This window comes from Solea solea, chromosome 10, assembly GCF_958295425.1.
Source record: "Solea solea chromosome 10, fSolSol10.1, whole genome shotgun sequence".
NCBI classification, from domain to species: Eukaryota; Metazoa; Chordata; class Actinopteri; order Pleuronectiformes; family Soleidae; genus Solea; species Solea solea.
In genome coordinates this window covers 28,629,089-28,656,896 of record NC_081143.1, presented here as the reverse complement: position 1 = coordinate 28,656,896, position 27,808 = coordinate 28,629,089, and the positions used below count along the sequence as shown (strand labels likewise).

The following is a 27,808-nucleotide window of genomic DNA, read 5'->3' as shown; positions in this document are numbered from 1 at the left end:
GCTCAAGCATGTCTGAGATAAACCTGGTTTGAAGGACCTTTTTCACACCAGATCTTTGTCCACACACACGCACACACACACACACGCACACGGTTTACCAATATCATTCACTAGGGTTCCACTCCAGGGTTGTGCTATTGTTCAAGGCTAAGTGTAGTGTCACACTAAATACTTTAACACTTTCACCTAGAGAAGTGAAGTATTTGTCATTTTAAAACTGCATACATGTTTTCCATATGGATTTGTTAGAATAAGGTGAAATAATAATTTCAAATAATAATTTCAATCAGGGCTCCCACACCTTGGTTGACATCAAATTCAAGGACTTTTCAAGGATTTTCAGCACCAATTCCCTCAACTTCAAGGACCAAATGTGTGCCCATGGCGTCCACTGTGATTGATCTGCAGCACTCTCTGTGTTTGTCTTTGTCGTTTTCTCTGGTGAGACAGAGATGTTAGAAGTTTCATCGGCTCTCTCTCACTGAATGTTACTCGCTCATTGTTCTGCATGGAGACAGAGACAGAGACAGTGGACAGTGTCCACGACACTGTTAGTAATGATGTCTCCACGTTTGTCCTGCGTCGGCCTCATCTGCGTACATCCAGCGACGCAGGGCATGAAACAGCAGGTGGCGTTGTCACGAGCAAGGGAGACATTTACCTAAATATCAACTGAAGTTCACAAAGTTTCCTCAGACTTGATTGTAGGCGTGAATGTGAGAGTGACTCACTGTGAGTGTGTATTGGCAGAGTTAAATGCTGGTGACCGGTCCAGGACGTGTCCGGTCTCTGTCAGATGGGATTACGACCCTCAAAGGATAAGTTATTGGTAAACGGTTGGTTAGAATAACAGATGGGACATCACCAACTCTGCTTTTATGACCCATCAGTGCGTTTTGTGGTGGCTTGGTCATCCCTGACCTTCCTGCTCATTAAATATAGATGGTTTACACTCTTACGAGGCAGTCATAATTCAAGTCTCACACCCGGATTCAGTTAAAGGAGAAAGTGCCAAATGAAGCATTGTTTCCTGATCTCTCTGATTCATTTAAAATGTAGAATAAAGGAAAAAGACACTTTGCTTCAACTAACTGATAAATGAAAAACACATGTGTTATTTCTTGTTAATGCAGTTATTCAGCTGCATTTCACCTGTAAGAGAAACTTGAATCTCAATGTGACTAAAATAAAGGTTTGAATAGATAAATAGAAATAGTCTTTCTCAGTGTGTTTAACACCTAATATTATTTTGACTAGATAAACCAGTTGTTTCCAAGAGATATACTTGACACCTTTATTTTACTGTGCTATTTAAAACTTATACAAATCACAAATTGCATTTATCTGCATACAAACTGCTGCTTGCTTATTGCAAAGTGAGGGTTGTATAATCAGATAAATAGAGTGTGTATTGATCACCTGGAGGCTGATCTCAGTAGCAAAGTAAAATTATACATCCCAATTAAAACTCCATTAAACTGTGATGATATGCATCCAATCGATGGCTAATGTGACCGCTAATGGAAGCATAAAGTGCATGAATAGTCGTTTTATTTTGGCTTTTCGTCTCAGTCTCTTACAACTGAAACATACAAAAACAGGAAGTGCGAGGACATACTCCACCGGACTGGTGCAGTCAGCAAAGAGAACAGATGACTGAGTGAATGAATGAAGACATAAGGTGGTGCAGTGTTTAAGTGCTGCCGCTCTCTGCAGCGTCTGTGTCTCTGGCCAGCATCAGTGCAGTCAGACACTTCTGGCAATGACATCAAAGTTTCCTGCAGCAATTTAATAAAAGTTGTGTGCCAACAGATCTGAAGCCCAACCACACAACTCACCTCTTATTATTTATTTAGGTGGGATTTGTAGCTAGAAGCTAAAAAGTGTTCTAAGTTATAAACGACACCGGGAAAAGCAGCTCAGTCAGTGACAGTCAGGAGAGAGTGTGGCAGGTCACTCACTGAGACCACCACTGTGTGCAGAGAGTTCACCTGTGAATCCAAAGGCTCACACGTTAGCTGTGGTAAACAAACTTCACCTTTATTAATGCTGCCATCGGGGCTAAATATCACTGTCATTCATTTGACAGCCCTCGTCCTATTCCCTGCACTCAGACTTGTATCATCCACCAATGGTGAGGTCAGATACTACAGGACCCTGATGCACGAGGATACCAGTGTCTGCGATGTGTGTCTGCGATGTGCGACGCGACATGCGACGCACACGACCCCTAAATTTAAGTGTTAACGACTCTCATGGTTAGTTATTGATAGAGAAATTCCATTTAAACTCTGTTTGCTCAGTTCTTTCTCCGGAGGCACGTCTCCATCATTTGTGTTTATTTCGTCTATAATGCAAATTGATGATTTTATTCCAACACACAAAAAGGGTTATTTATTTGTAACATCAGTTAAAAACGTCAATGTTAAAAATCGATATTTTGGTGTGATCACGCAAAATATCACGATTTTTTGTTTTATCTCTATTTGGATAAAAAAATGCACATATATTAGCAGAAATACAACAGATATATATATATATATACATATATATGTATATATGTATATATATCGCTAAAACAATCACATATTGAGCGGGTAATGCATTAGTCATAATGATTTGGATCAAGCTGAAATAAAAATAATGATTTGAAGAAGTTGAAGATGTCACTTTTTCCAGTGTGTCTGTTAGAGTTGCATTAATTATTTATCAGAGATTTGATTCAATAATCAATTAAAGCCGAGCACAAAACCTTTCAGTGACTGGATGGAAACGCCTCTATTAAAGGTCCAATCTGTGCGCTTCAGTGGCATCTAGTGGTGAGGTTGCAGAATACAACTCACCTCCCGCTCCTTTTCTCAGCATTCAGGAGAATCCTTTATTCTTCAGTCAAATACTTGTTGTTTTGTCCGTGCTGTCGACAGTAGGAGAGGAAACTCATTCCATTTCACTACAGCATACTTACTGTATATTTGTATTATTCAATGTTATACTAGGGATGGGCGTTTCAAACTAAAGTGCTTTACGAATATTCAGCAGGATCATTCATCAGTTCTGCACTGACGAGTCAGCAGGAACATTTTCTTTCCTGGAAAACACAAAGCAGCTGTAACAATATGAGCCTTTTTGAATTCTATATAATGTCTGTTTTAAATAAATAACAGAGAAAAAACTTGTAACATTATAAGGAAACAAAGCACCATATTGCTGTGTTCATGTGAGAAGGAAGTGCAGTGTGATGTTCCCTCCTTCATCTAATGTTACACACTTTTGTTGTTAAACAAGAAGAATGGCTGCAGTAGATCTCATCAGAGTTCATCACTTTTGTCAATTAGAGCTACTTACTGCAATGGTTTAGAGAGGATTGGGGAAGCGTGGACACATTCACTTCTGTCCCTAATGTTCCATTTTCAGACAAAACATTAAACATAGGTAAGTGATGTCAATGTGAAGTTGTCTGCATCCATTTCACTTGTGACATCATTGTGCTGCTACAAGCTATAGGTGGATTATTAAAAGAAAAAGTCCACAGCTCTGTGTCTGTGTAACCTGAGCAGTGAGACACTGAGAGCGACGCAAACAGGAAGAGTGAGATCTAAAAACGCAAGGAGTGAGACAGGGAGGGAGAGACAGGGAGGAGAGGTGTGCTCACAGACAGATGGATGGATAATGTGATTATGACTCAAGATCCCTGAGGAAACATTGCTGTCTGTCTGTGTGACACACCACTTTCATCACTAAGCCTTTTTCCTGTCTCACCCCCCATCACACTTGTTTCCTTTCTGTCATTTTCTCATTCAGATTCTTGTGCTTGTTACATTGTACTCGATGGTCTCTGTTCCCTCTCCTCCTCTCCTCCTCTCCTCTCCTCCTCTCCTCCTCTCCTCTCCTCCTCTCCTCCTCTCCTCTCCTCTCCTCTCCTCTCCTCTCCCCTTTGCTCATTTGCTCTAATGGATGATATAATGCTCATCATCACTAACATCCTTCTGGGGGAGATTCCTTCCTGCAGCTGCTCACTGAGGGACACAGCAGGCCCAAATGAGATCATTCACTCGTTCACTTCACTCATCAATCCATACATGTGTTCTCAAATTATTTCATTGTTCAAATAAAGACGCCATTAAAGTGTCCAGGAATGGTTTGATACCGTGATACAGGCTCGAGTCGTCTGTAATAACTGTTCACACAGTGCAGACAGTAAAACAGTGTAATAATAAAGTAATAATAATAATAATAATAATAATGATGATGATGAACATGTATCATTGAAAGTGATGAATATAAGAAGATACAGAAAACATGATTGTTCAGAGGTTTGTGTATGAATAAGAACGACGCTGTTGCTTTATTTGATTGACAGAAAATGCTCCAGCTGTTCAATATTCAGGCTCGTAGCACTCACTGTGTTTTACACACATTTTAAACACACCAAAGTATAATAAAAATAAAACCCAGCACAGAAAAATAGAAATAAAGACTAAACTATGATCAAATCCATCACAGGCGTGTGAGAATAGAAACGTTTTTAACTGGATTTAAAACAAAGATTCAGCTCTTTCTGTGAAAGTTAGGTGTCAATAACAGATTTAGTGATACTAAACCAGTACTGGACCAATACTGAGACGGAATATAATATAATATAAGAGGAGGAAACAGAGCATTGTCTTCCTCACCTCCCAAACACCAACAACCAATGGAATCATTTTAAAAAAGAGAGAGAGAGAGAGAGAGAGAGAGAAAAGCTGCACAAAGAGAACAAAGCAGAAACAGAGAAAATCAGCTGCAACAATATTCAAGTACAATAAACACTATTCACTCTCTTAGTTAGTCGTACTCTTATTGCTTGACTGTCAGTGATCTGCTCGTCCTTCATCTGTCTAATCAATCACTCACAACAGTCCACTGTATAATCAATTATTCTCTAAAATAAATGAATAATTCATCCTTCATTGGTTCACTCACTCACTCATTCACCCTCGCTCGATACATCTATCATTCATTGTGAAGGGATTTTACATGAATGCTCAGCATCAGTATCTGTTTCCCAGTTACAGTGCAGTAGATTCAGCCTTTGACCATGTGAAGAGGGTGTTCGGTGTCAGCTAATGACCCGCTCTTTGTCTCACGGCCTCGGTCACATGGGAGAGGGTGTGTGTGCGTGTGCGTGTGCATGTGCGTGTGCGTGTGCGTGTGTGGGGGGGGGTGTGTCTTTTTTCCATGTTAATGCTTTGGCCTATGCTAGTCTGTCATGTTTTCTGTTAGCGTGTGCATCAGGTTAAAAGCTTCCATTTCCATGATCAAGTTAGAGAAACCATGACATTTTCTCCTGATGTCTCCACTGATGAAAAACAAAACCATGGTGCATGTAGAGACTCCTGTGTGACATATACATATATATATATATATATATATATGTATATATATATATATATATATATACATATACATATATATATAAAAACACATTTTTACATATAACAGGCTGTGGATCGCTGCTCCACTTCTGGTCATGAAGAACGTGAACTCAGAAGAAGACCAGAAGTCACTATGAACCAGGCTCCCATTGGACAATACCAGCTGTCAATCACACTAATATTGTGTAGGGAAGACATACCACCACTTTGTCGTGTACCAATCCCAGTATCTCAAAATCAAGTATCTGCCGATAGCGATATCAGTCCAGTCCATTATTAGACATGTTGGACGTTCAAAACCATGAAGCTGTTGTTTCCATTTCAAGCCGTTTCAAAGACATGATTTTCACATACCTCACGATACGTCACGTGATACCAATAATATCACATCACAACAATTCTGTGATAATCAATATAGTGCAAGACAATCGTGTTGTGATATTTGTCTAACTGAAGAAAACAAGACGTCCGTGAGAAGTTTTATTATTTATTCACAACACAGAGAACAAGTGCATTAAATCGATATATTACCAAATGACTAACTTTGTGATCTATAAGATTTTTGGATTGTATCAGATGTGACATGTTTATACTGATGTTTATACTCATCTCTAATATTGTCCACTATATTTTTGTCTAAATGGGAAAATCATTTATAAAGCCGACATCACAGGCTATTAAATAACAAAGGAAACTAGCAAGTGAGACCACTAACTACTCAGGATAATGTTCTGTACTCATGTTATAATAGACTCACACTCACACTCAAACCCTGATGGTTGTTTAGTATAATTCTTAAGAAGACCATCTATTTGTTTAACCAGTGCTAGTTAGTTATAGTTAGTGTGAAGTCTGTAATCCTTGTTCAGTCCCATTTGTTTGTAACCTGATACGACCTAAAATATTCTAAGAACCCATTAACTCATGGTCGGCCCCGTGCATTAGCTCCTGAGTTGAAAACCCACAGAAACCAGAGGCACCCCTCGTCCATTAGGTCCCTCTCAGCAGCCTCTCAGCAGCCTCCACGGACGCTCAACAATCCTTTACGACTCCCAGCGGTCGCGTCGCGGAGCCACCATTTGTTTTGGAAATGAGGGAAATTAGGGACTGCCGATATTGATGTTTCTGGAAATTTGAACGCACAATGCGAGCAGTTAGCTCACAACACACGGCTGAGAGCCTGTTAGGCTGCACGAGACGTCCAGTGATGTCATTGTTGATGTAATCCCATATCTAATACCCAGAAGTCTCATGTTGTTGCTGTTTTTAATCCCTTAAAAGTTGACGTTATTGGATTAGCCTCCATGTTTGGGTTGCTCTGTTTCATGTCCTGTATGATTTCTTCTTTTCATGCCAGGTAAATGGAGGTGCAGGACAGGAGCCGCTCACCATCCCGGAGGACCAGTCGGGTGGAGCAGGTGGTGGGACGATGGCTGAGACGCTCCCGGGATTTAGGCAGCAGGTCTCACTCTCTCGGCAGGTAAAACCCTCTCCTCTTCTGCATCTGGACAAGTGTCTTTGTCATCTTTGGTGAGACAGAGATCTTGGAGTTTGTATTTCCCAGGCATCACGTCGTCATTGACTCTCTCTTGTCCTGCACAGTGTTGTGTTGTTGTGTGTCTAGTCATGAAACACTAGGTGGCGTCATTACAAACAAGGGAGACATTTACCTTAATATCAACATAACTCCTCTCTTGCACTTTCAATGACCCATGTCTATTCAGGGGGCCATTCTCAAGCACTTTCAAGGGCCTTGATTTTATTTTTCAAACTCACTTACTTTCAAGGATTTCAAGAACCTTCGGTGACCGTGTCTCTTTCAGAGGCCTCGTTGTTAACAGATGAAACACTAAGACAGATAATGACCACAGTGTGTAACCTCTGCTTTATAACGACAGTGTGTCGTGTGTTGTGTTGTCGTGTTGTTGTGTTGTTGTGTTGTTGTGTTGTCGTGTTGTTGTGTTGTCGTGTTGTCGTGTTGTCGTGTTGTCGTGTTGTTGTGTTGTCGTGTGTCGTGCTGTCGTGTTGTCGTGTGTCGTGTGTCGTGTTGTCGTGTGTCGTGTTGTCGTGTGTCGTGTTGTCGTGTGTCGTGTTGTCGTGTGTCGTGTTGTCGTGTTGTCGTGTGTCGTGTGTTGTTGAGATTCAGTTTCAGTGGATTTGTGGCTGATGAAGAAACTTTGAACAAGAATGAAAGACAAAGATATGGAGCTGAAAAACATGTTTATGTGAATCTTCACTGTGAAAATGTTAAAATACAGAGGTCATTTCCACACGAGTGACCCAACAATTGGTCTTTTCCATCGTTGCTGTTCTGCTGTATCTGTTCTCATTATAATTCTTATGCAGCACTATAGAGACAAATATGCTGATGAAGGAGGTGGATACACATCTTTTATTTTTGCTTTACTCATCATTTAATAACATGCTGGGCTCCAGAGAACTGATGTGTCAGAACAGAACACAACGTGAACTGTTGAAAGATGTTATTCCACCGTTATTGCTCCATTTGTGTGATTGTGTGTTTTATTATTTCTGTTGCACTTGTTCCTCTCCAGAGACCGGGCTGCAGTGAACGGGAAGACAGCAGAGTCCAGTGGTTCTGATCAGAGGAATTACCCGTTCCGCTTTAATGTGCAGATTCAACGGGACGCGGCCTTTAACGCTCATGGCCTCACGCTCTCCTCCCAGACGCCGATCATCGTCCAAGAAGTCACTCCAGGTACGACGAGCTGTAGTAACACTGAACACCTCACTGTCTGTGTCTGAGGGAACAGGTGTGATGCTGCCAGTGACACGGAGTTATACTGAGTTATACTGAGTTATACTGAGTTATACTGAGTAATACTGAGTTATACTGAGTTATACTGAGTAATACTGAGTAATACTGAGTAATACTGAGTTATACTGAGTAATACTGAGTTATACTGAGTAATACTGAGTTATACTGAGTAATACTGAGTTATACTGAGTTATACTGAGTAATACTGAGTTATACTGAGTTATACTGAGTAATACTGAAACACACAAAGACGCTGCTGTGAGTGATGAATACACATCACTTTTTATATAAGGTGACATTGCATGTGTGTGTATGGTACCTGCTCACCAGCTTTGACTCCTCCTTCCCTCCACATCAGGGTCAGTTTCTATTGGCCTGCTTTGTCAGTATCTATTGACACAAGTGAAAGGAGAGAAGCCCAGAAAGAGAGTGGCGTTTTCATGGCTGCAGCACAAATGAATGTAACACGAGGCTTCCTTCATATCTGTGCTGAGACCACTCTGTGATCACATCTCACTTCCTCGTCATTTCCTTTCATGAAGAGCAAATGAAGATAGTTTTTATTATCTCTGACTGTTAGTGTCGATGTATTCTTGTACCACACAGAGAGAAAAGTGAGCGAGAACAGAAAAATATAAAACATAACATTTTGGGAGGCCGAAAAATCACAATATTCTTTATTCTATAATTTGATATTGATGTAAATTATGATATAAATTTAAATCAATATTTCTGTAAGGCTGTGGCCTATAATTAATATAAATATATCAGGATATAAAGGTGCACACTAGTTGTATCGATAAATATGGTCACATTTAATAAACTCTTTGATTCCATGTATTTTATAATATTTATAATATTTAATTTAAAATGTTTTGTGTATTTCACAAATGTTTTCCATATAATTAACAGGATGATTTTCAATGCAACATTCTGTAAAACCTGATGACACAGTGACAATATCCAAAATATCATAAAGACCATAAAATAAAATATGGATTTTAGCTTTCATGATTCAATTAGAACCATTATTTACTGGACTAAAACAAAGGTTCCTTTTTATTTAATTAACTCAAATAAACATTTATTGTTCTACTAAAATGTAAATGTGCAGCTCTGCAGGAGCAGACAGGAGAACAGTTTTTTCTTATCTTATTCTCCTTTGTCTGTGTTTGTGCAAAGAACACGACGCCTCAGCAAATGAAGTGATGGAACTGTGCCAGGCCAATGCAGGTCTCATACTCTGTGTGTGTGTACTGTGTGTACTGTGTGTGTGTACTGTGTGTACTGTGTGTACTGTGTATATATGCACATCTGTGTCTGATGAATTAAATAACATTAACAGCTAAATCTCATGCATGTGTGAGATTAAATGTGGACATTTGTACTTGCGACACCTCACACACACACACACACACACACACACAAGCCATCAGTGGCTCTAACCCACTCTATATAATGAATGAATGTAAATCACTGGTTCAGTTCTCACTCAACATAACATTCATCACATCTGAAGACTGATGTCAGTGTGTGTGAATGTGCAGTGAATTATTTAAAGTCGTAGAGCAAGGGTGTTTAAGCAGGGCCGGGTTTGATAATGTGAAGGTTCCCGGGGGCCAGTGGTCCCCTCAGAACAGTAAAAAGTTACATACAAATGTGCTGTTTTATAATAGTTTTATTTTCATTTTTAAATGGCAATGTAACAAATCTAAGCCACGCAGGAGTGAACAAATGAACACAATCCACCTTTCTTTAACATCTGGAGTTGGATATGATAATAGGAGGTGAGTGCATGTGTCTGTCTGTCACAGCTGGGCTGTAAACCCTGGACTGACTTTCAAAGAGCAACTCCTTCCCTCTTCGTCACAGGCCATGAACCAAAGCTGTGGGCCGCTCAAATCTTACAGAGGGCCGTGATTGGCCCACGGGCCGGACTTTGGACATGTCTGCTGTCGAGCAATATTCCAATATTGAAAATGTGTGCTTCACCAAGTCAAACATCAAACTCTGCCCAAAACAACTGAATCACAGCTGCTGATCATTGCACCTTGCAGCTCCAAGTTTCCTGGATGTCTCACTTTTACATAAATGACCAAAGTACAGAAACAAAAATCTCACATCTTACATACAGAAGCCAAAGAGCCCTCTGTATGTATGTGTGTGTGTATGAGGAGGGAGGGAGAGAGGGAGGGAGAGAGAGAGAGAGAGAGAGAAAGAGAGAGAGAGAGAGAGAGCAAAGCTGTCGCTGGCAGTGCTTTGACATTAGCTCCTCAGGGGCTGATAGAAGTTCCGCACTGCAGCTTTAAGAATCAACTTGTGTTGAACCAAATACATCTGCCTCCTCTGTTTTGGCTCAAACAACCGCTTTACATTATCAGCTGCTTTGTTCTAATATGTCAAAGGTTCATTTAGGGGCACCTTTTTTTGAGTAAAGATAGTCACTGTAGAAAACAAAGAAATAAAAAGATGAGTTAAATATAACACGTTTCTAAATCCTAGTGTATCTCAGTTCTGTAACAAGTCAATAACATTGATTTGCTTGCTCTGGTCTTCACTACATATCAATACTTAAATCACTAAGTACATTTGAATTGATGGAGGCTCTTCTCCACAATGTGAGGTGTTATTTTGGAACATACACACACAAGTGTGTGTGTGTGTGTGTATATATATATATAGATGTGTACACATGCACATATTGTACTTATTCATTACTCTGCTAATGGTTGTTGCCACCGCCTCAGATTGTCTAGATGCATAAGACGAGTGTGTTACTGAGCTGCAGAGCCACGAGCACCTGAATCTCCCTGAGGTCTGGAGGAAACACATGACCTCGCTTTACCCTGTATATGTGGCCAAAGTCTACTCTGTCACCATCTGCTTGTGTCTCTGTCTCTCTGTCTCTCTGTGTCTCTGTCTCACACACACACACACACACACCTCAAGTGGCCAGACTGAGCCTTGGCTCACTTGTGTGGCGCGTGCTGCGGTCAGTAAGTTGACAGTGAAATATGGACGCTGTGTTTATAAGAGCATTTTCAGAAGTGTCATAGATTATCTTTCCATGTTCACGTAGAAAAATCTAGCAAAGAACCTTGTTTCAGAGCAGGGAAGGAGGTGTGAGGAGGCACGGATAAATGTTCTAAACCAGCGGACGCCACAGCTGCCCGAAATTAACAGTATTACTAATTATCCACATCATTTTGAATGTTTCTCTAATGGTTAATACACCAGTATGTAGAAGCTCTTTAACCCCAAATAATAATAATTATTGTTATCCATGAATTTTCAAATTCAAACACTGAAAAAAATTGTAAAGCACATGATTATTTCCTGATTAAGACGTCAAAGTTATTTACTGTTAAGCCTTTAGACACGAGTCAATGTAAAGTTGAACAAAAACTTTACTCAGTAAGAATTGAAACAAATCTCTACACGAGTCAATTAAACCAGGGACTTGACGACGTAACTCATGGACCAAACAATACGAACTGGCCACATGACGGTGAAGACCAGGACTATTTATACAGGTGAAGGCAATCAGGGGCGGGGCAGACAATCACAGTGGCGGGAGGAAGTCAGGCTCTGAAATGAGAGGTGAATACAAAATAAAACAGGAAGTGCATATGAAAACAGGACATGAGTGACTAAACTTTACAATTCCTGAACAGAGACATGTGGGTATGAAAGGGTGAATTCACTTTGTTATTTACCAAATAACCAAAATATATGTTTTTTTTAAATATTTCTAAAATGTTTTAATTCTGTATATTATCTTTATACACAGGCTAAATATTTACATTACAGTTAATCCAATCACATACTTTATATAATGAACAGCTTCAGCATGGAGATTTCCTCCTCCAACAGTAGTTGCAGGAGGATGGTTGGGTTTTTTTGAACAAAACAACACACGCCTCAGTGTGAGATGAAAGCAGATGACTTGACAAGCTACTGTCTCTCATCAACCCCGGTCGCTGTATGAATGCAGGCCAATTTGAAACCCTCGGGTTTGACAACACAAGGACATTTTGTGTGCGCAGGTGGTCCCGCAGATGGTCGGCTCGTCCCCGGCGACCAGCTCGTGAAGATCAATAACGTCGCTGTCGATGACCTGACCCCGGAGCAAGCTGCTGAAATAATCAGGTTGGTGCTGACGGCTGCATTCAAAACAACACATGTGCGACTGTTGAGTAATAATAATAATAATAGTAATAAAATAAATGAAATAAATGAAACTGTGATGTGCACAGTTTCATTTATTTCCGGCAGTTTTCTCCTGTCTGACATTACCATCCTGCCTGCCTTGTGTTTCAGGGAGTGTCAGGATACGTTGACAATGACAGTCCTCAGAACAATGCTGGTGAGTCTGATGTATCCATTACACACACACACACACTGATACAATGGTCATGTATAAAGTTGCTTATTTAGTGTAATCCTGTGTAATATACAGTATAGAAAGGAAGCCAACTGTAATTTTATGATATCATAAAAGTAGATTTTCTATGGCCAGTGCCAGCCGTGAGTGATCAGTGCAGCAGATGAACAATACATGACAGCACATTTCCTACATTTGTTAAAATAACTTTAATATTAACAAATGATATAAAAATGTCTATTTAGGGCGATTTTCAAAAACTTTCAAGGGCCTTGATATTTTTTCCCCAAATTGACAAACTTTCAAGGATTTCAAGGACCGGGGGGAGCCCTTCTTGCATGAATACTTGATAATCAGCAGATTTAATAACTAACCAATGCCATTTTTTTTTTAAATGGTCAAAACCAGCCTGAATATTTGACTGACCATACAAAATGTACCGTAAGGTATATTATATATATACACTATATTGACAAATGCATTACACAAGCATAAGCCAGTGCATTGTATCTACACATGGACACACACACATGCACAGTACATACAGTACAGTGTGTATAGCGTGTGCTAACTGGAGAATAACATGCTGTTGTCAGTTGTCACTTACTCAGCATTTCAATGACGCCTGGGGTCAAATGTCACGGTGACAACGATCCTGTCACCAAGGTCCTGCCACTACATCACTGTCACCATAACAACACACAGATTTCAGATCACTCAACCTTCCTCGTGCATGTGTGTGTGTGTGTGTGTGTGTGTGTGCGCGCGTGTGTGTGTGTGTGTGTGTGTGTGTGTGTCGACTAATCCCTCTTCAGTCTGTATCGGTGATGTTGATGTACTGTATGTGTTTGCACAGAGGTGAAGTAGATTGGTAATTAAATGTCTGCTCCTCTGAGATTCTCATCAGCAGCAGCTCTGCTGATGGAGGCATCTTCACCATGTGATTCATAGCTCACGCCTCCTCCTCCTCCTCCTCCTCCTCCTCCTCCTCCTCCTCCTCCTCCTATTCCAAAAAAATAATAATAAATAAGAAAATCACTACTGAGCCGCAAGGATTTATTTACATTTCCCAGATGGTGACAAAACATTTACAGGAGTTTATGATTTTATTAAAATCATGAATTTGACAGTTTCACCATCGATGCACCGTCTGTAACAGTTGGAGCAGTAATGAGCAACTTCACAAGCTCATGTTTACATACTTTTAGTTTTCTCCTTATTTTATGATATTCTGACCAAAATAATGCGATTTATGATATTATTGAGATGAGTGAAAAAAAGCCTGATGGTCACAGATAGGACACGTATTTTTTGGTGATGAATGAATGACTGAATGAATGAATAATTGATAAGTCATGAGGAAAGAGGCTGCTGAGTTAGAAATTCTGATGTTTTTCTTCATTCACCACCATTAACTGAGTGTAAGTACTTTTAATCCCAAATAAGCGATAATATGGTTATATGGTCCCATCACGAGACCACGAGACCAATAATGTTGCGATACAACGATTCCGTCATAATCGATATGCTGCAAGACAATCATTTCACCATATCTGTCTAACTGAAGGAAACAATAGAGTCTTAGAATAAGCCTGTATTGTGTAAGTGCTTCAGTCTCACTTTACAGAGACAAACCAGACACAACATACAGTATTTGTCACAGTTTGGAGGAGGAGTTTACTCATCAAATAAAGAATGAACCTCCCACATAAACCAATGAAGAACAGAAAAGAGAGAATGACAGAAGACATGCTCGTGACAGGATCTGCTGTCTCACTGTGCTTCACTGAAACTAAAGCTCACACAAGCTCACACAGTCACAATGTTGATGTTTCCTTCCAGGGCCCGAAGTCTTCGTTCATCACACCAGAGAAAAGAGCCAAGCTCAGGTCAAACCCTGTCAAAGTCCACTTTGCTGAAGAGGTGGAAGTCAATGGGCACAGTCAGGTGACTTTTGTTTGTGAAACATCGTCGTGGTCGATTCCCATCACGTGTTTTGTTAAATCATTTTTACCTGCATTATGACCACACCTCAATATGTAAATTAGACAAAGTCAGTGATTCTGTCACTGAAAAAAAAACCTTCACAAATTAAGAGAAGCAACCCAGCAACTCAGGTTATGAACTCTGCTTAATTTCCTTTGCTAACCTTTTCTTTAGTTAATCCCTAATGGGATTTTCACCTTCTATAAATAATCTTAGTTTAATTATCATTGTTAATCACTCCTCCTCAGACTTTGTACATTTCATATTTCCCCATGAAAAAGTATTTATATCCAGCCCAGAATAATAATGTGGTATATTATTTAGTAGTTCACTGTTTCATGCAAGCAGCTTATGATACACCATTCATTCATTCATTCAAGCATGAACCAGTTTACAGAAACCAAACATTTACAGTCAGAACATCATTGCTCCAAAAGTCATAAATCACCAGTAAAAACATTATGAAATGCTTCATATAATCAATATAATCTGTGAAATCCCTCACGACTCACTGTATAATCCATAGTGAGTTATTTTTACTTCTCCACATTGAGATACTGATGTCACTGGCTTAAGTGAACTAAGTGATATATATCCCATCATGCACTGTGCTCAAGCTGAATAAGAAAGAGCATGAGGAGCAGCACATGTACTGTATGTGATGACAAAGTTTCTCCAGGAGGGGGCGTATTCTGACAAAATTCTGTTATAACCATCACTGTATGTCCTCCACACAAATGTCTCTGCCCACTAAACCCTGAGAGATATGATTTATATCACGTGCAGTTTTGAATCCACAGAACCAAAGAAAGTGTCCTATTTCAACGTTTGACAGTAGAAAGTGACTTGAAGTGAGATTCACTGTCACGTTTACCTTTTCACTTTGTCCACGAGCGGAGTTTGTGCACTTTTTCCTTCTCATCCTGCCAGCGGATGTGGAATCAGGTGGATGAGGGAAACCACAGAGGCTGGAGTGTCCATTACTAATCACAGGGAGAACACAGATCAATATCCTCCTCATCATGCACTCATCACGTCACTGATTACAGGACAGAAAACAGACAGACACAAGAAAAAGAAAAAGAAAAAGAATAGTTCAACTGCCTTCTGTTTAACAGTAAATCCAAAGTTCACAGGAGTCTCAATAACAATTGATCTATACCCAGTGATGAAAATGTGCTTTAGTTTAGTTTAACGATTATTTTCATATTTTTATACAGAAAATCAAACCTAGAATTGATTGAGTTTTTATGATTTCTTTGTTAAATGGAACCAAAAAACTGAAAATATTCACATTTAAGAAGCTGGAGAATCTGAAAACTTGTTTTATCCCTATAACAGTTTGTTAAATAATACTTTAGTTTCAAAGTCACTAAAACATTGTTTCATTCAAAACTATTGTCTTTAAGTTTCTTGACGACCCATATACTTAATATTTAGATTACGATATAATTGAAATGCAGTGCAGATTAAATCTAGATTGGACCTTTAGTGCTGCATAACTGAATTTACGCTATTTTAATTCAACTTTATATTTATTAAAATAGAATCACTCGACTCTTTGTCATGACGCTAACTTTATCGCAGCTGCTAAAGCTACTTGTGATCATTACAATGAATTTCAATTTCACTGCTGTATCAAATCATCTCCATGTGATTTTTGAACATTTACAGTCGCTGTTTAATTATTTATCCTTTATGAACCCTTTATGTTTTCTGTAATAGCTCTTAATGAAACTTTGCTCCCTGAAGAAACTCAAGAACTCGGCCTTTATGAATTACAGATAACTCCATCGTGTAAAAGGGAAGCGAAAACAAGACGGGAGCGTGACAAGGGAAGAGTTTGTCTTAAATTTGGAAGCGCTCCACTTCTACTTCAAAAACATTCAGACATCACTGTTGCGTTTCATCAGTGTCAAAACAAGAAACGTTCAAAAATAATAAGAGAACAGAGGATTAAGCAGAGGAGAGATGAGTCACAACAGACAGAAATAAAAGGCTTATGTCTGTCTTTTCATACTGAAAACATGCAAAATCAACTTTGAATTCTGTCCATAACTGTTACAGTAAGACTCTAATGAAGCATCCTTGATCCCTTTACTCTTCCTCTGGTGTGCAGGGTAACTCGCTGCTCTTCCTGCCCAACGTTCTGAAGGTCTATCTGGAGAACGGGCAGACCAAGGCCTTCAAGTTTGAACCCAGCACCACGGTCAAGGTGAGACAGAATGAGGACTGTGCAAACATCTCCAGTGCAGGTCAAATACTAATGCTATCTTTTATATTTTTATGAGTCCAAATATTGTCAAAGTACTTTTCACGTCAATGTGCAATATAAAAATACAATGTCATTTAGAATTTAGAATATTTAGAATGTCTGTATGACAGTGCTGCTGCAGGGTTTTGTGTGAAAATGAAACCTATGACATGATATGACAATATTGGATTGAAATTATCGTGTGAACCTACATCAGTGGTCTGGTTCAGCTCAGCTCACCTCAGCAAATCTGTTTCCTGATGATGTGAAATATTGCCTCTGAAGAAGATGTGATGTTCTGTGTCCATCAGGACATTGTGATGACGCTGAAGGAAAAGCTTTCTCTGAGCCGTATTGAACATTTCTCCCTGGTGCTGGAGCAGCAGTACAGCATCAGCAAACTCCTGCTGCTGCACGACGTGGAGAGGATACAGCAGGTACACGCGTCCACACCATGAGTTTCACTGCACTGTTTTCAGATCCTGTGTCACATGCAGGATGGTTTATCAGCAACATGTGCTGTGTGTGTGTGTGTGTGTGTGTGTGTCCTCAGGTGGTCCAGAAGAAAGAGTCTCATGACTACAGGTGTCTGTTTCGTGTTTGTTTCATGCCCAAAAGCCTCCATACTCTGCTGCTGGAGGATCCGGCAGCCTTTGAATACCTTTACCTGCAGGTGACTTGATGATCCAAGCAAATCAAAGCACGTATCTCTCTTTTAATGCAAGGGAACTCTGATACTGAGCTGAAAGAGGCAAACATTTGTAAATCTTCCAAAAACGTTGAATGCTCATTTTATTCCTGCGCTTACGTCGTTTAATGTGTCCCTTAACATTTAAAATCCTGAACTGTGATCAATATCATAAACCGCACCTCCTTCAGTGTGTTATCTGTTCTTGGTATGCTTTAATCAGGTGAACAGAACCATGGAAATAAAACATTAACACTTGTTGTGTTTCTATCAGGGGGTGAATGATGTTCTGCAGGAACGTTTCGCAGTCGAGATGCGGTGCAACACCGCGCTGCGACTCGCTGCCCTGCACATCCAGGAGAGACTGGCGAGCTGTGGCCAGTCGCCAAAGACCAACCTCAAGATCGTCACGTGGGTTAATACATTTTAAATTAAGTTTACAGTGTCGTAATGAATGAATGAACTTCATGAGTCCTGAATATTTTGTTTTTTGCAATTTTTTTTCTTTTTTCTCTTGGTTAAATTTGCTGCTCAAGTCACAGAGAATAAAAGTTTTTTTGTAATTCTATTTCTTCAGAAAAACAACAATAAGATCAGGCCTGAAACAATGACTCCATTATTAATCAATTACTAAATGAATCGTTAACTATTGTGATAATGGATTAATGGGTTTCATCATCAACATCGTCCTTTCCAGGTTTGTCAAACACTGATCAACTTTTTTTGACATTTTATGGACCAAACAAGTGCTCGATTAAAGAAGAAAATAATCGACACATTGAAACATAAGTGAACATTAAAACATAATATTATAAGCCCTGAAATAAAAATGAACCTTTAAACTGACAAAATATGGGAATTTAAGATTAAAGATTCAAACTGAATATCCATGTGTAACATGTAAACATTCATATCTGTCAGCTGTCTACATGTTTTATGGAAATATGGATTCTGTGTTTACTCCAGGAAGACGTGGGGCATAGACAACTTTGTGTCGTCCACATTGTTGAGGAACATGCGAGAGAAGGATCTGAGGAAGGCCATCAGCTTCCACATGAAGAAGAGCCAATCACAGCACGACCCCAAGCAGAAAGGCCTGTCAGTCAGTCAGGCACGAATCAACTACCTGGAAGAGCTGGGCGACCTCAAGTCGTTTGGAGGCAAATCGTTCAGTGCCACAATGATGGTAGGCTCGAGGAAAACATTAGTCTCTAAAATGACTCGTCCACCGTGTCTCTATGAAACAAACACTCCTCCTCTGTACAGCTCCAGGACCGGGAGTCGATGGTGACCCTGCTGGTGGGGGCGCGGTACGGGGTGAGTCAGGTGGTCAACCACAAGCTCAGCATCCTGTCCACCCTCACAGAGTTCACCTGCATCACACGCATCGAGCTGCTGCCTGAATCAGACAAGGTCAGCCTGGTCAAGATCTACCTGCAGGACATTAAGGTAAGAGCAGGGATGGATTTACGCTTCCGTTGTTGAAGTTTTTTTGCCCACATCAAAAAGAGTTGATGGTAGTTTTGTTTTTCTGTTCCCTCTTTTCCAACTGTTTCATCTCATACCATCTCGTCTTCAAGCCCATCACTTTACTGTTGGAGTCAACAGCAGCCAAAGATCTGTCCTGCCTCATCGCAGGGTACTGTCGAGTTTTTGTCGACCCCAACCTCAACATCTTCCTCTGGACAGACGAGCCCAAGAAGCACAGAGTGTCTGCTGAGGAAGGTACAGGAAAACTCTTGGATACACTAATATACGATTCCATCTTCCATCACAGCTGCTTGATAATTGTCACTATGTTTAGAACATGTCAACTCTTTCTACAGCCACTTATTTTTCATGTTCACAGGTTACGTGTCCAGGTGTGGCAGCGACTCAGACGACACCTCAGACCTGGACATGGAGCCGCTCGTCACCCTGGTGTCTGTCAGTGAGAAACCTCGCACTCGTTTCAGGTCCTCATCTGATTCTGATGGGAGAAAAAGAAAAGACAAAGACAGAAGAAGAAGCAGAGATGGCAAAGAAGATGGAGATAAAGCTTTGGAGAGTAAAAAACAAGAGGAGGAAAAGGATGCTGACACCGAAAAGGGAAAGACATCAGAAGATAAGAATACACAGGGTAAAAATGAGGACACTGGGCTCAAGGGGGAGATGGAAAAAACACAGAATGAGGTAACGGACAATGAATCACAAGATCAGCTGAAAAAAGTGGGAGAACAAGAGAAGATTGGTGATCAGGAGGTGAAAGTAGCAGAGGAGCAGCCGTCTGTATCAGAAGCTTCAGACTCTTGTCAAACAGACTCTCGTGTCCTCACCAGCCCCTCCAGCGACTCCCTTGATGCTTTAGAGGAAGACGACTTACTGCTGTGTTCCTCTTCCTCCATCCACGTCCACTCGCTCCTTCATTCTTATCCTCATCAGCAGGCCCATCCTCACCTCTTCACCCCTCCACTAACTGATTCCCACCCCGGCCTACACTTGACAAGTCACGACATTAGAGGTAGGCGCCGAAGGAGGTCAGGAGATGGAGCAGATCCCCAACTCGTGACACCGGTGTGCACCTCTGAGATCCTTCTCCACACCCAGAAATGTTCTGATGAGAACTCCCTGTGCTTCGCCGAGCTCTCTCGCTTAGTGGACTTCCTGCCAAGCCCTCCAGAGGCCAGTGAGGACGACGATGATGAGGAAGAAGAGTTGAGGAGGAGAAGGAACATTTTTAAAGAAATGGACCAGTCTGTGAGAAGAGTGGGTGAGGGAGGCAGCCTCAGTGGGGAGGGTGGGTTTAATGAGAATCTGCTGTCCATTTCCTCGTCCTCTCTCTCCTCCCACATGGAGTCTGTCTTCAACTTTGACCAGAGTGATGCTCGATGCTACTACAAACTCTGCTCCAACATCACCCCCGACAGCGCCCGGAGTCTCCCCCAGCATCAAGACAAGGATGAAGACTGGGAGGAAGTGGACAGAGAGGACAAAGAGGAGGAAAAGGCTGACGGCCTGGAGCCAGTCCCAATCCTCCACCCCCCACCAGGCTTTGGAGACAGCAGCTCTGATGAGGAGTTTTTTGATGCCAGAGATCGTTTCACTTCACCTGAAGACCTAACCGCAGGATCTGTGCCAAGAGGTGATTTAGTTTTCTACCTTTTCAAATGTTCACAGATGAGTGATAAAAACAGACGGAGCCAATTCTGTTTTGCTACCATCTAGTGGCTGAAGCTTTTACTAACATAATTGAGAGGGAAGCAGTGGTGTTCACACCTAACAGAGATTCTTCAATCTGATATATAGCTTAGTGCAACCATGCTCTCATGTTGGTAGAATCTCATCTTTAAACGGATACGTTTTTAAGTGAAGCTGAATGTAGTGTTGACACACCCTGCAGTCGTCCCCTCCACGGATGCATGTGGAACCAGGACATTCACAAACAAAAGCATTGCCCTGCTAGAAACTGAAGTTTGTAAAACATTCTCTCACCCTCATTTGAAGTCCATAAAGAAAATCAGCAATTGTATATCAGTAATAACAATAGACCAGCAGCTGGTGGTCTTGCAAGCATTTGGATTTTGGTTCAAGAGAGTGAGCATTTTAGACGCCAAAGTTTCTAAATGGAAGAAGACGGTAAGATAGAATGCTACAGTTTTGTGTTTGGGTCCCTTAAAATGTGAATTATCTGTGTCTGTTTTCTTCTGTCTTTATGCTCAAAACACAGGAGAAACTACATATAACATACTTTTTAAAGTTTAATGTACCGTACATAAGTATTTTCTTTCTGTCCTGCAGATATCTGCACAGAGCTGGACGCCCTCAGCACACTCAGCCTCAGTGACATCAGAGTCTGTCTCATAGATGGAGACAAAGATGAAAAAGAAGACAAAGTCGATGAGGAAGGCGGGGGCAGAGAAACGTTATTTCAGCTCAGAAAACGATCTCGCAAGCGACGTTCCTTCATGGAAACTAATTATACCTCCACAGTATCATATCCAGAACAAAATCCAGAATTAAAGACAGACCCTGGTATCAAAAAGCTTCACAAACACATTGTGGCAGACATCAGTGATGCTCAGATGCTTAGTTCAGACCCAGAACCTTCAGTACAAACCCAGAATCCCAGCCCCACTGTCTCCTCCCTGACGCACTCTGAGGGGGAACCTGCTCAACTAGAGTCAAAACCCATTCAGTCAAATTCCCGTTCTAAAGGACCCAGCCCTCCTTCTGGTTCTGGGTCCCATGAGCAGACTAGAAACATACAACCACGGTCCAGGACCAGGAAACAAGACATGGAAATGGAACCTGACACAATGGAATCCAAGTCACTCACAGATCTGGTGAAGGCATCATCTCCCACCATCACTGTTGTCCGCTGCCGGGTGGATCCAGACGGGAAGGAGAGTGCTGATCGGAGGGGTGACGGAAAGGAGGAAGGGGAGGAACAGGAGGAGATTGAAGAGGGAATAGGGGAGGAAGAGATGGAGGACACCACGGATGTGTCAGGAAAGGGGCCATTCACAAGTCATATGTTTCTCCCAGAAATTGTTCAGGAGGTACTGAAGTGTCCTGAAACCCAGTTAGAAGCTGACACACTGCCAACATTTTTGACAGATATGAATAAAGTTAGCCGTGGATTGTTGGATTCAACTGTAGAGGAGCATATGCTTGAGGGTGTGCATGACAAATCTAACTCAGCATCATACTCACCACCGCCTCCTCCACCATGTTCTCCTCTACCTCCAGGACCAGATCTTCACGAGTTCCAAAGTGACACTTTAGTTCGAGAGGAAGAGGGAAGCAAAAAAACAGACACTCTGCCACTCAGCAAACTAAATCCCACTCACAAAGCACAATTACACTTACAAGTCACAGCCAGTGCTAATGAAGATAAAGCTATTGGCTTTGTTGGTTCTGCTGTGACTACAAGCGACGAGGTTAGTGATGGCACTAGTTCTGACAACGTTTTTGATGATGAGGACGTGAGCATGTCCTTAAATTCTACAAGTGACAAGAGAGATGACTTGAGTAGCATCAGGTCTAATTCAGCGGCAGCAGGTAAATGTGATTCTCAAATCAGTGTTAAGTCTCCAACAAGCACTGAAGCCCATACAAACAGTCATGCACTTAGTTCTGATTACACTCAAGCTATAAACTCTATCAAATCAAAGCTTGGAGCTGCAACTAGCATGGCATCACCCACATTTCATTCAGGTTCTACACCAAAGAGTGCAGTGGCACATGAAGATGCTTTGTGCTTGAATGAAGCTTTAGACAAACCTAGTGATAATTCCACCATGCCAGTTGTTGAGTCAAAGGACAGTTTACCTTGTCCTAGCGTAGTGAAAATGAACACAACCATTATCCATGAAGACTCCAAAAAGCCTTCTTCTCCAACCCACTTCCTTTTCCAGACCTGCTCCCCTAGCATCATGGGCAGATTATCTGCCTCAACACTGAGAGGGAAAATTCAGAATTTGCCCTTTTATTTATCACGCTCCCAGGAAACCCTTCACCAGACTGGTGTGTGTAGTGCAACCCAAAGTCCTGTTGAGATTGCCATCAAAGTTACAGATGTTCATGATGTCACACAGTCTGTGAATACTGAAACAGTGGATTCAGATGATTCAGATACAACCGTTACAGGCTCAGAGGTTGATGGGGAGAATTCTGTTGAAATAACTTCAATAGAGACCTCTCATTCAGGTACAGAGGTAAAGGAATCAAACTCACCATTGCCTGTCCAGACTGAGCCCAAACTCCAACAACAAACTCAGCATCTGTACCCGATTCAGAGCACACCAGGACCAATAACAGAGCCTCCCGCATCTATAGTGAACTGCCTTCAAAGAGATACCTCAGGCATGAAGATAGACACTCCTGGGCCTATAAAACATGCTCCAGAGCCAAATAAAATCACAACCCCAGAGGAACCTTCCTTTCCTGCTCCAGTAGTGGTGACCACACAGAGTCAAAATAGGGCAGGGCTTCCTTTTCATAATCAGTCACCAAAAGTAAGACGGACCAGCAACGACAGGCCTTTGATGGGTCTTTGTAGACCTACAGAGCAGAATTCAGATTCACCAAAGACGCTTTCCTCAGGCTGCAGAGTGTTTACGATCTGTGAGGATCCATCTCAAGAAAAGACTCCAGCCGAGCTCGGGACCACCCTGCCGTTAAAGTCTGAGTTTGGCTGCACTTCTGCGCTAACAGCTGGATGTCAATCAGTTGTTGAGGGGGTGCAGGTACCACTGGACACTTGTGGTTGCCCACCTGTCTATACCAATTGCTTCGGCAGTGGGGACAGCTTTGATGACGAGCTGACAGTCTATGAGTTCTCCTGTCGCACAAGCAAAAGCAGTGGTGCTACTCAGACTTCAGGAGCTGTAGTTCCTCTCATTACCTCTCCACCTGTCCACTCCATTCTCACCACTTCCTCCACCAATTCTCCCTCCTTCCCACGCTCCATTCTCTTCTCCTCCTCTACCTCTGAGCTCAGTCCTCTCCTCTCACCACTGTCTGACACCTCTGACTGTTTCCTGTCTCAAACCCACAAGGACACCATCAGTCGGTTAGGTCAGCAACGGTATCCAGAACCTCCAGTGGGTTATCAAGAACTCCGTGTAGATGTGAACCAGCTCCTCTCAATTCTGGAGAGTAGCGGCACTGACCGATATGTAGCAGGTCATGGAGGACGCCACCCAAAAGACACATGTCCTGCTCACTTTACAGAGAACAAGCGGGTGCTCCAGACAGAGGCGCGACGTCTGATGTCAAGCTGTCAGAAGGTGGTAGGAATTGGACAGAGCGCAGAGGAAATGCTGAACTCCCTGGCAGATAGCTTCCGGACCCTGGTTGACTTGGCCAGTATATGCTTGTGGTTCTCTGGTTGTGACAGGTGTGACCGGAGGAATGCAGAAGCTGTTGCAGGTCTGGCAGATGTGGCCCGCTCATTCAGGGACTTCTGTCTGGCCGCGGAGCGGGCCAGCAGCAAGCGCAGCTGCCAGGACCTGAGCACCAAGCTGCTGGCCAAACAGTGCACGGCACTCACCGCCTCGGTCTTCTGCCTCACTCAGCTGTTCCGCACCCTCACCGCACTATGAGCGGACTGCAACCTGTGAAGACTTTGAAATGACTTGTGTGTCATCTTAGATATGCACTGCGTGTTGGCAACATGTGACCCCGAATATTAAGATTTACATGAGGGGAGGTTACCAGGGAGCTCCATGACTGATCAATTCAAACAACCACAGAAACTCCCAACATTATAGGGCCAGTTTGCATAATTTGTGCAATTAACAAGGCAGAGGTTGTTGAGATGCATGTGGTGACTGACTGTACGCTATAACAATCAGGCAACAATTTGACTGTAGAATGGTGCGAGCTGCTAAAGCAGAACATGCTTGTGTTGCAACACTGAGGAAATGATGTACTTGAATGTATTCTATGTTTTCTATTTATTATTTTATCTAACTGGTGAGTGTCTGAGCGAGCAAGGAATGTAAGGGGAAGGAAGACATTAAGTTTACATGCAGACCTTCAGACAGAGGACTAGTGGTGTTTGAGAGAAGTGGGTCTTTTACAAGCACATGCACCCGAAAGTGAATCTACAATTCTAGGATTCATGGGTTTATACACTGACCGACTGACGGATGATGTTAGATATATGTCGTCTGATAGGAAGTATTGCAGTTTACCGAAGCTTATACAGTATAGTGTGTCTTTATATTCTCCAGACTGACACCAAGTACTTATTTGAATGTTGTTTACGAAACAAAAACAAACTAGAGTGAGATACAATGTGATGGAATCATGCAAATCAAGTTTAAAGTTTGCCATTTTATATAACTATGGTAGCAGAATGATGATGTATGCGCATTATATGACTTTATGAGGTACTTTCCACATTCAGTTTGTTGTTATTTTGCACAGACATGATTTATCACAATGTCATGCATTTTGCTAGTTTTTCTCTCATTGGTGAAAACACTGAACCCTTCAGTGCATGGTGACGTGGCTGTCGATCACTGCTCATACATTTGTTCATGTTGTTTTTATTTAGCACTAAACCAGAATCTGCATTCTCAGATTGCATAGTTGTATAGGTTTTTGAGAATTTACTTTTTGGTGGACAGTCAGGAAAGACACTAGACATACACTAAGTGCATTCTTACCACAGATTTCCAATTTTGGCTACAACTAGTAGTAAACCTGTGACTTAATATGGGCTCTGATACTGTAAATACCCTAAGCAGTGCGGGTATACAGTACTGTTTTTAACTGTTCATTGATGTAACGAGTGGGAGTGTCCAAAAAGTAGAAGTTGGATTAGTCCAGCCTCTCATTTGAAGTCAAAATAAGACACATTGATCATCACTGATTTACCTGAAGCTGATTGTTGTGTATAAGCTGTGACATTGAGAAGGTGAAAGTGATGCACACTGGACCTGCATGTTCACTGGTAAGATTAAAGTTATCTGAAATCATTTCACCTCGACAATACTGGGAAGACAATATAGTCCAGTGTTTCTGTTTATGTTTAAAATGAGATGTAGAACATATTTAATGTGCAGCATTTTCTTCCCTTTTGTTGTAGGAGAGTGAACAAAGACTTGACATTTTCCCCACGTTCTCAATATGGAAATTGCCCCAAACACATGATAGATGAGCAATCAACAGATTTATTTATTTATTCATTTTTTTTGTTAAATCCATCATCTATGCTCACGAAGCATGCTGTAATAAGCCATAAAATGCATTGCTGTTTAATCAGGGATTTTATCTGTGAATGACTGAATGACGATGTCTGCTCTCGCTTTGTAATGCTCAACTGTCACCATTAAAAACAACATCATTTACTGCTCGTCCACTATTTATGTGCAGTAGACAGAAGGTAAGACACAACTGCAGTCAAAATAAATATTATAAATAAACCAAAGCAACTTTGACATGACACAGGCAGTGTCCACGCATGTCATCATTAAGAACATGTTATATAATTAACGTGTCATGTAATGCTAAACTTGAACCATTACAACAAAGTACTTCTTACTTAAGTTAAACCCCACTGAGAGTGGCGCATATGTAATAATAATAATAACATCAGATAATTATGTGATTATTATTCACACTCCTGGCACTGAGGCGGGGGAAGAACGCACTTTTTAATCACTGTATTAAATTATTTTACCACTAGAGGGCAACAAAGAGGGCTATAATATGTCACGCGACCCATTGCACAGTAATGCAATTAACAGACAGACAGATTTACAGAGTGGGACTTTTTACTCGTGCACACAGCTTTGAAAAGGTTTGAGTTTTCTCACCAAATTACAACTTTATGGACAAATATTTGGTTTATAGTGGCATGTTTATGCTGGAGATGGTAAGTGGTTACTTTTGAACTTTTAACCCATGGTTGCAGCTCATGTGTCATGGTTTTATAATTCTATTCAGATGGTTGAACGTTAACTAAGGTCATCATCTACACACACACACACACACACAGGTCTATAATTGTTTCATCAGACTCAGTTAAATATTGCACAGGTCTTTTTTTTTTTGCCCATTTTAACTGTCCACACCTGCTCGTTTTTATGACTTTAAATCCATTTCACGTGTTCGGTTTAACATAAGATCTATAGAAGAAATAAAGGCAGTTCAGCGTTTGTCATAATGAGTAAAAATGACAATTATGAATAAACGGTGACAGAGTGACTTTCAAATGTAAATGAATGTCCGTTACGTTCAGACCAGTGTCACTTGAGCGTCACACCGGGCTGATCCGATATAAAACGAGTATCGGATTAGATCGGACTGCCTCTAAAGTCTCTGATACAACAGTCTAGTCCGCTCCAGGTCTTCTATCCAGCAGCCCCTGTTGTGATCACGTGGGCTCTGCGTTGGATGCGCGCAGAGCTCACGTGATCACAACAGCGCGTGCGTGCTAACAGTGAGCACCATGCCAGTTCATCCTGAGGCGAGCTGCTAAAACAACCATATTTCATAAACCAGCGCCACCTGTCGACTTTCAACAGCCTCCGTGTGTTGATTATACCCCAAAAAACCGCCACACCAAGAGCTTTGTGTGTTTAAATGTGTCGTGAAGCTCCACGCACGGAGCTAAGTACGAGCTAAGTACGTCTGCGGGGCCGGTCCTCGCGCTCCGGGTTTACTTGCGGGATGATTCGCTCACCGTGTGTGGGTTGGGCTAATCCAAAATAGTGAAAACACCCCCATTAGCACTTGGTACTTTCCTCCTGATGAAACGAACCATAGACTGTATGAAATTTACTTAAAATTGGAAAAAATCCAATATTCT

General features: G+C 41.4%; 1 protein-coding gene across 2 annotated transcripts in view; it reads left to right on the top strand.

Moving 5' to 3' along the window:
* Window positions 1-26,328, top strand: part of LOC131467631 (FERM and PDZ domain-containing protein 1) — a 35,929-nt gene extending 9,601 nt beyond the window's left edge. For both annotated transcript variants that reach the window (XM_058641650.1, XM_058641649.1), the window contains exons 3-16: window positions 6,772-6,894; window positions 7,970-8,133; window positions 12,240-12,342; window positions 12,514-12,559; window positions 14,420-14,524; window positions 16,683-16,778; window positions 17,129-17,254; window positions 17,371-17,490; window positions 17,780-17,916; window positions 18,472-18,691; window positions 18,772-18,954; window positions 19,086-19,230; window positions 19,355-20,626; window positions 21,283-26,328. In XM_058641650.1, coding sequence (XP_058497633.1) covers window positions 6,776-6,894; window positions 7,970-8,133; window positions 12,240-12,342; window positions 12,514-12,559; window positions 14,420-14,524; window positions 16,683-16,778; window positions 17,129-17,254; window positions 17,371-17,490; window positions 17,780-17,916; window positions 18,472-18,691; window positions 18,772-18,954; window positions 19,086-19,230; window positions 19,355-20,626; window positions 21,283-24,590 — 6,144 coding nt within the window. In that variant the 5' untranslated portion in view covers window positions 6,772-6,775 and the 3' untranslated portion in view covers window positions 24,591-26,328. The remainder of the gene's footprint in view (window positions 1-6,771; window positions 6,895-7,969; window positions 8,134-12,239; window positions 12,343-12,513; window positions 12,560-14,419; window positions 14,525-16,682; window positions 16,779-17,128; window positions 17,255-17,370; window positions 17,491-17,779; window positions 17,917-18,471; window positions 18,692-18,771; window positions 18,955-19,085; window positions 19,231-19,354; window positions 20,627-21,282) is intronic.
* The last annotated feature ends 1,480 nt before the right edge of the window (window positions 26,329-27,808 follow it).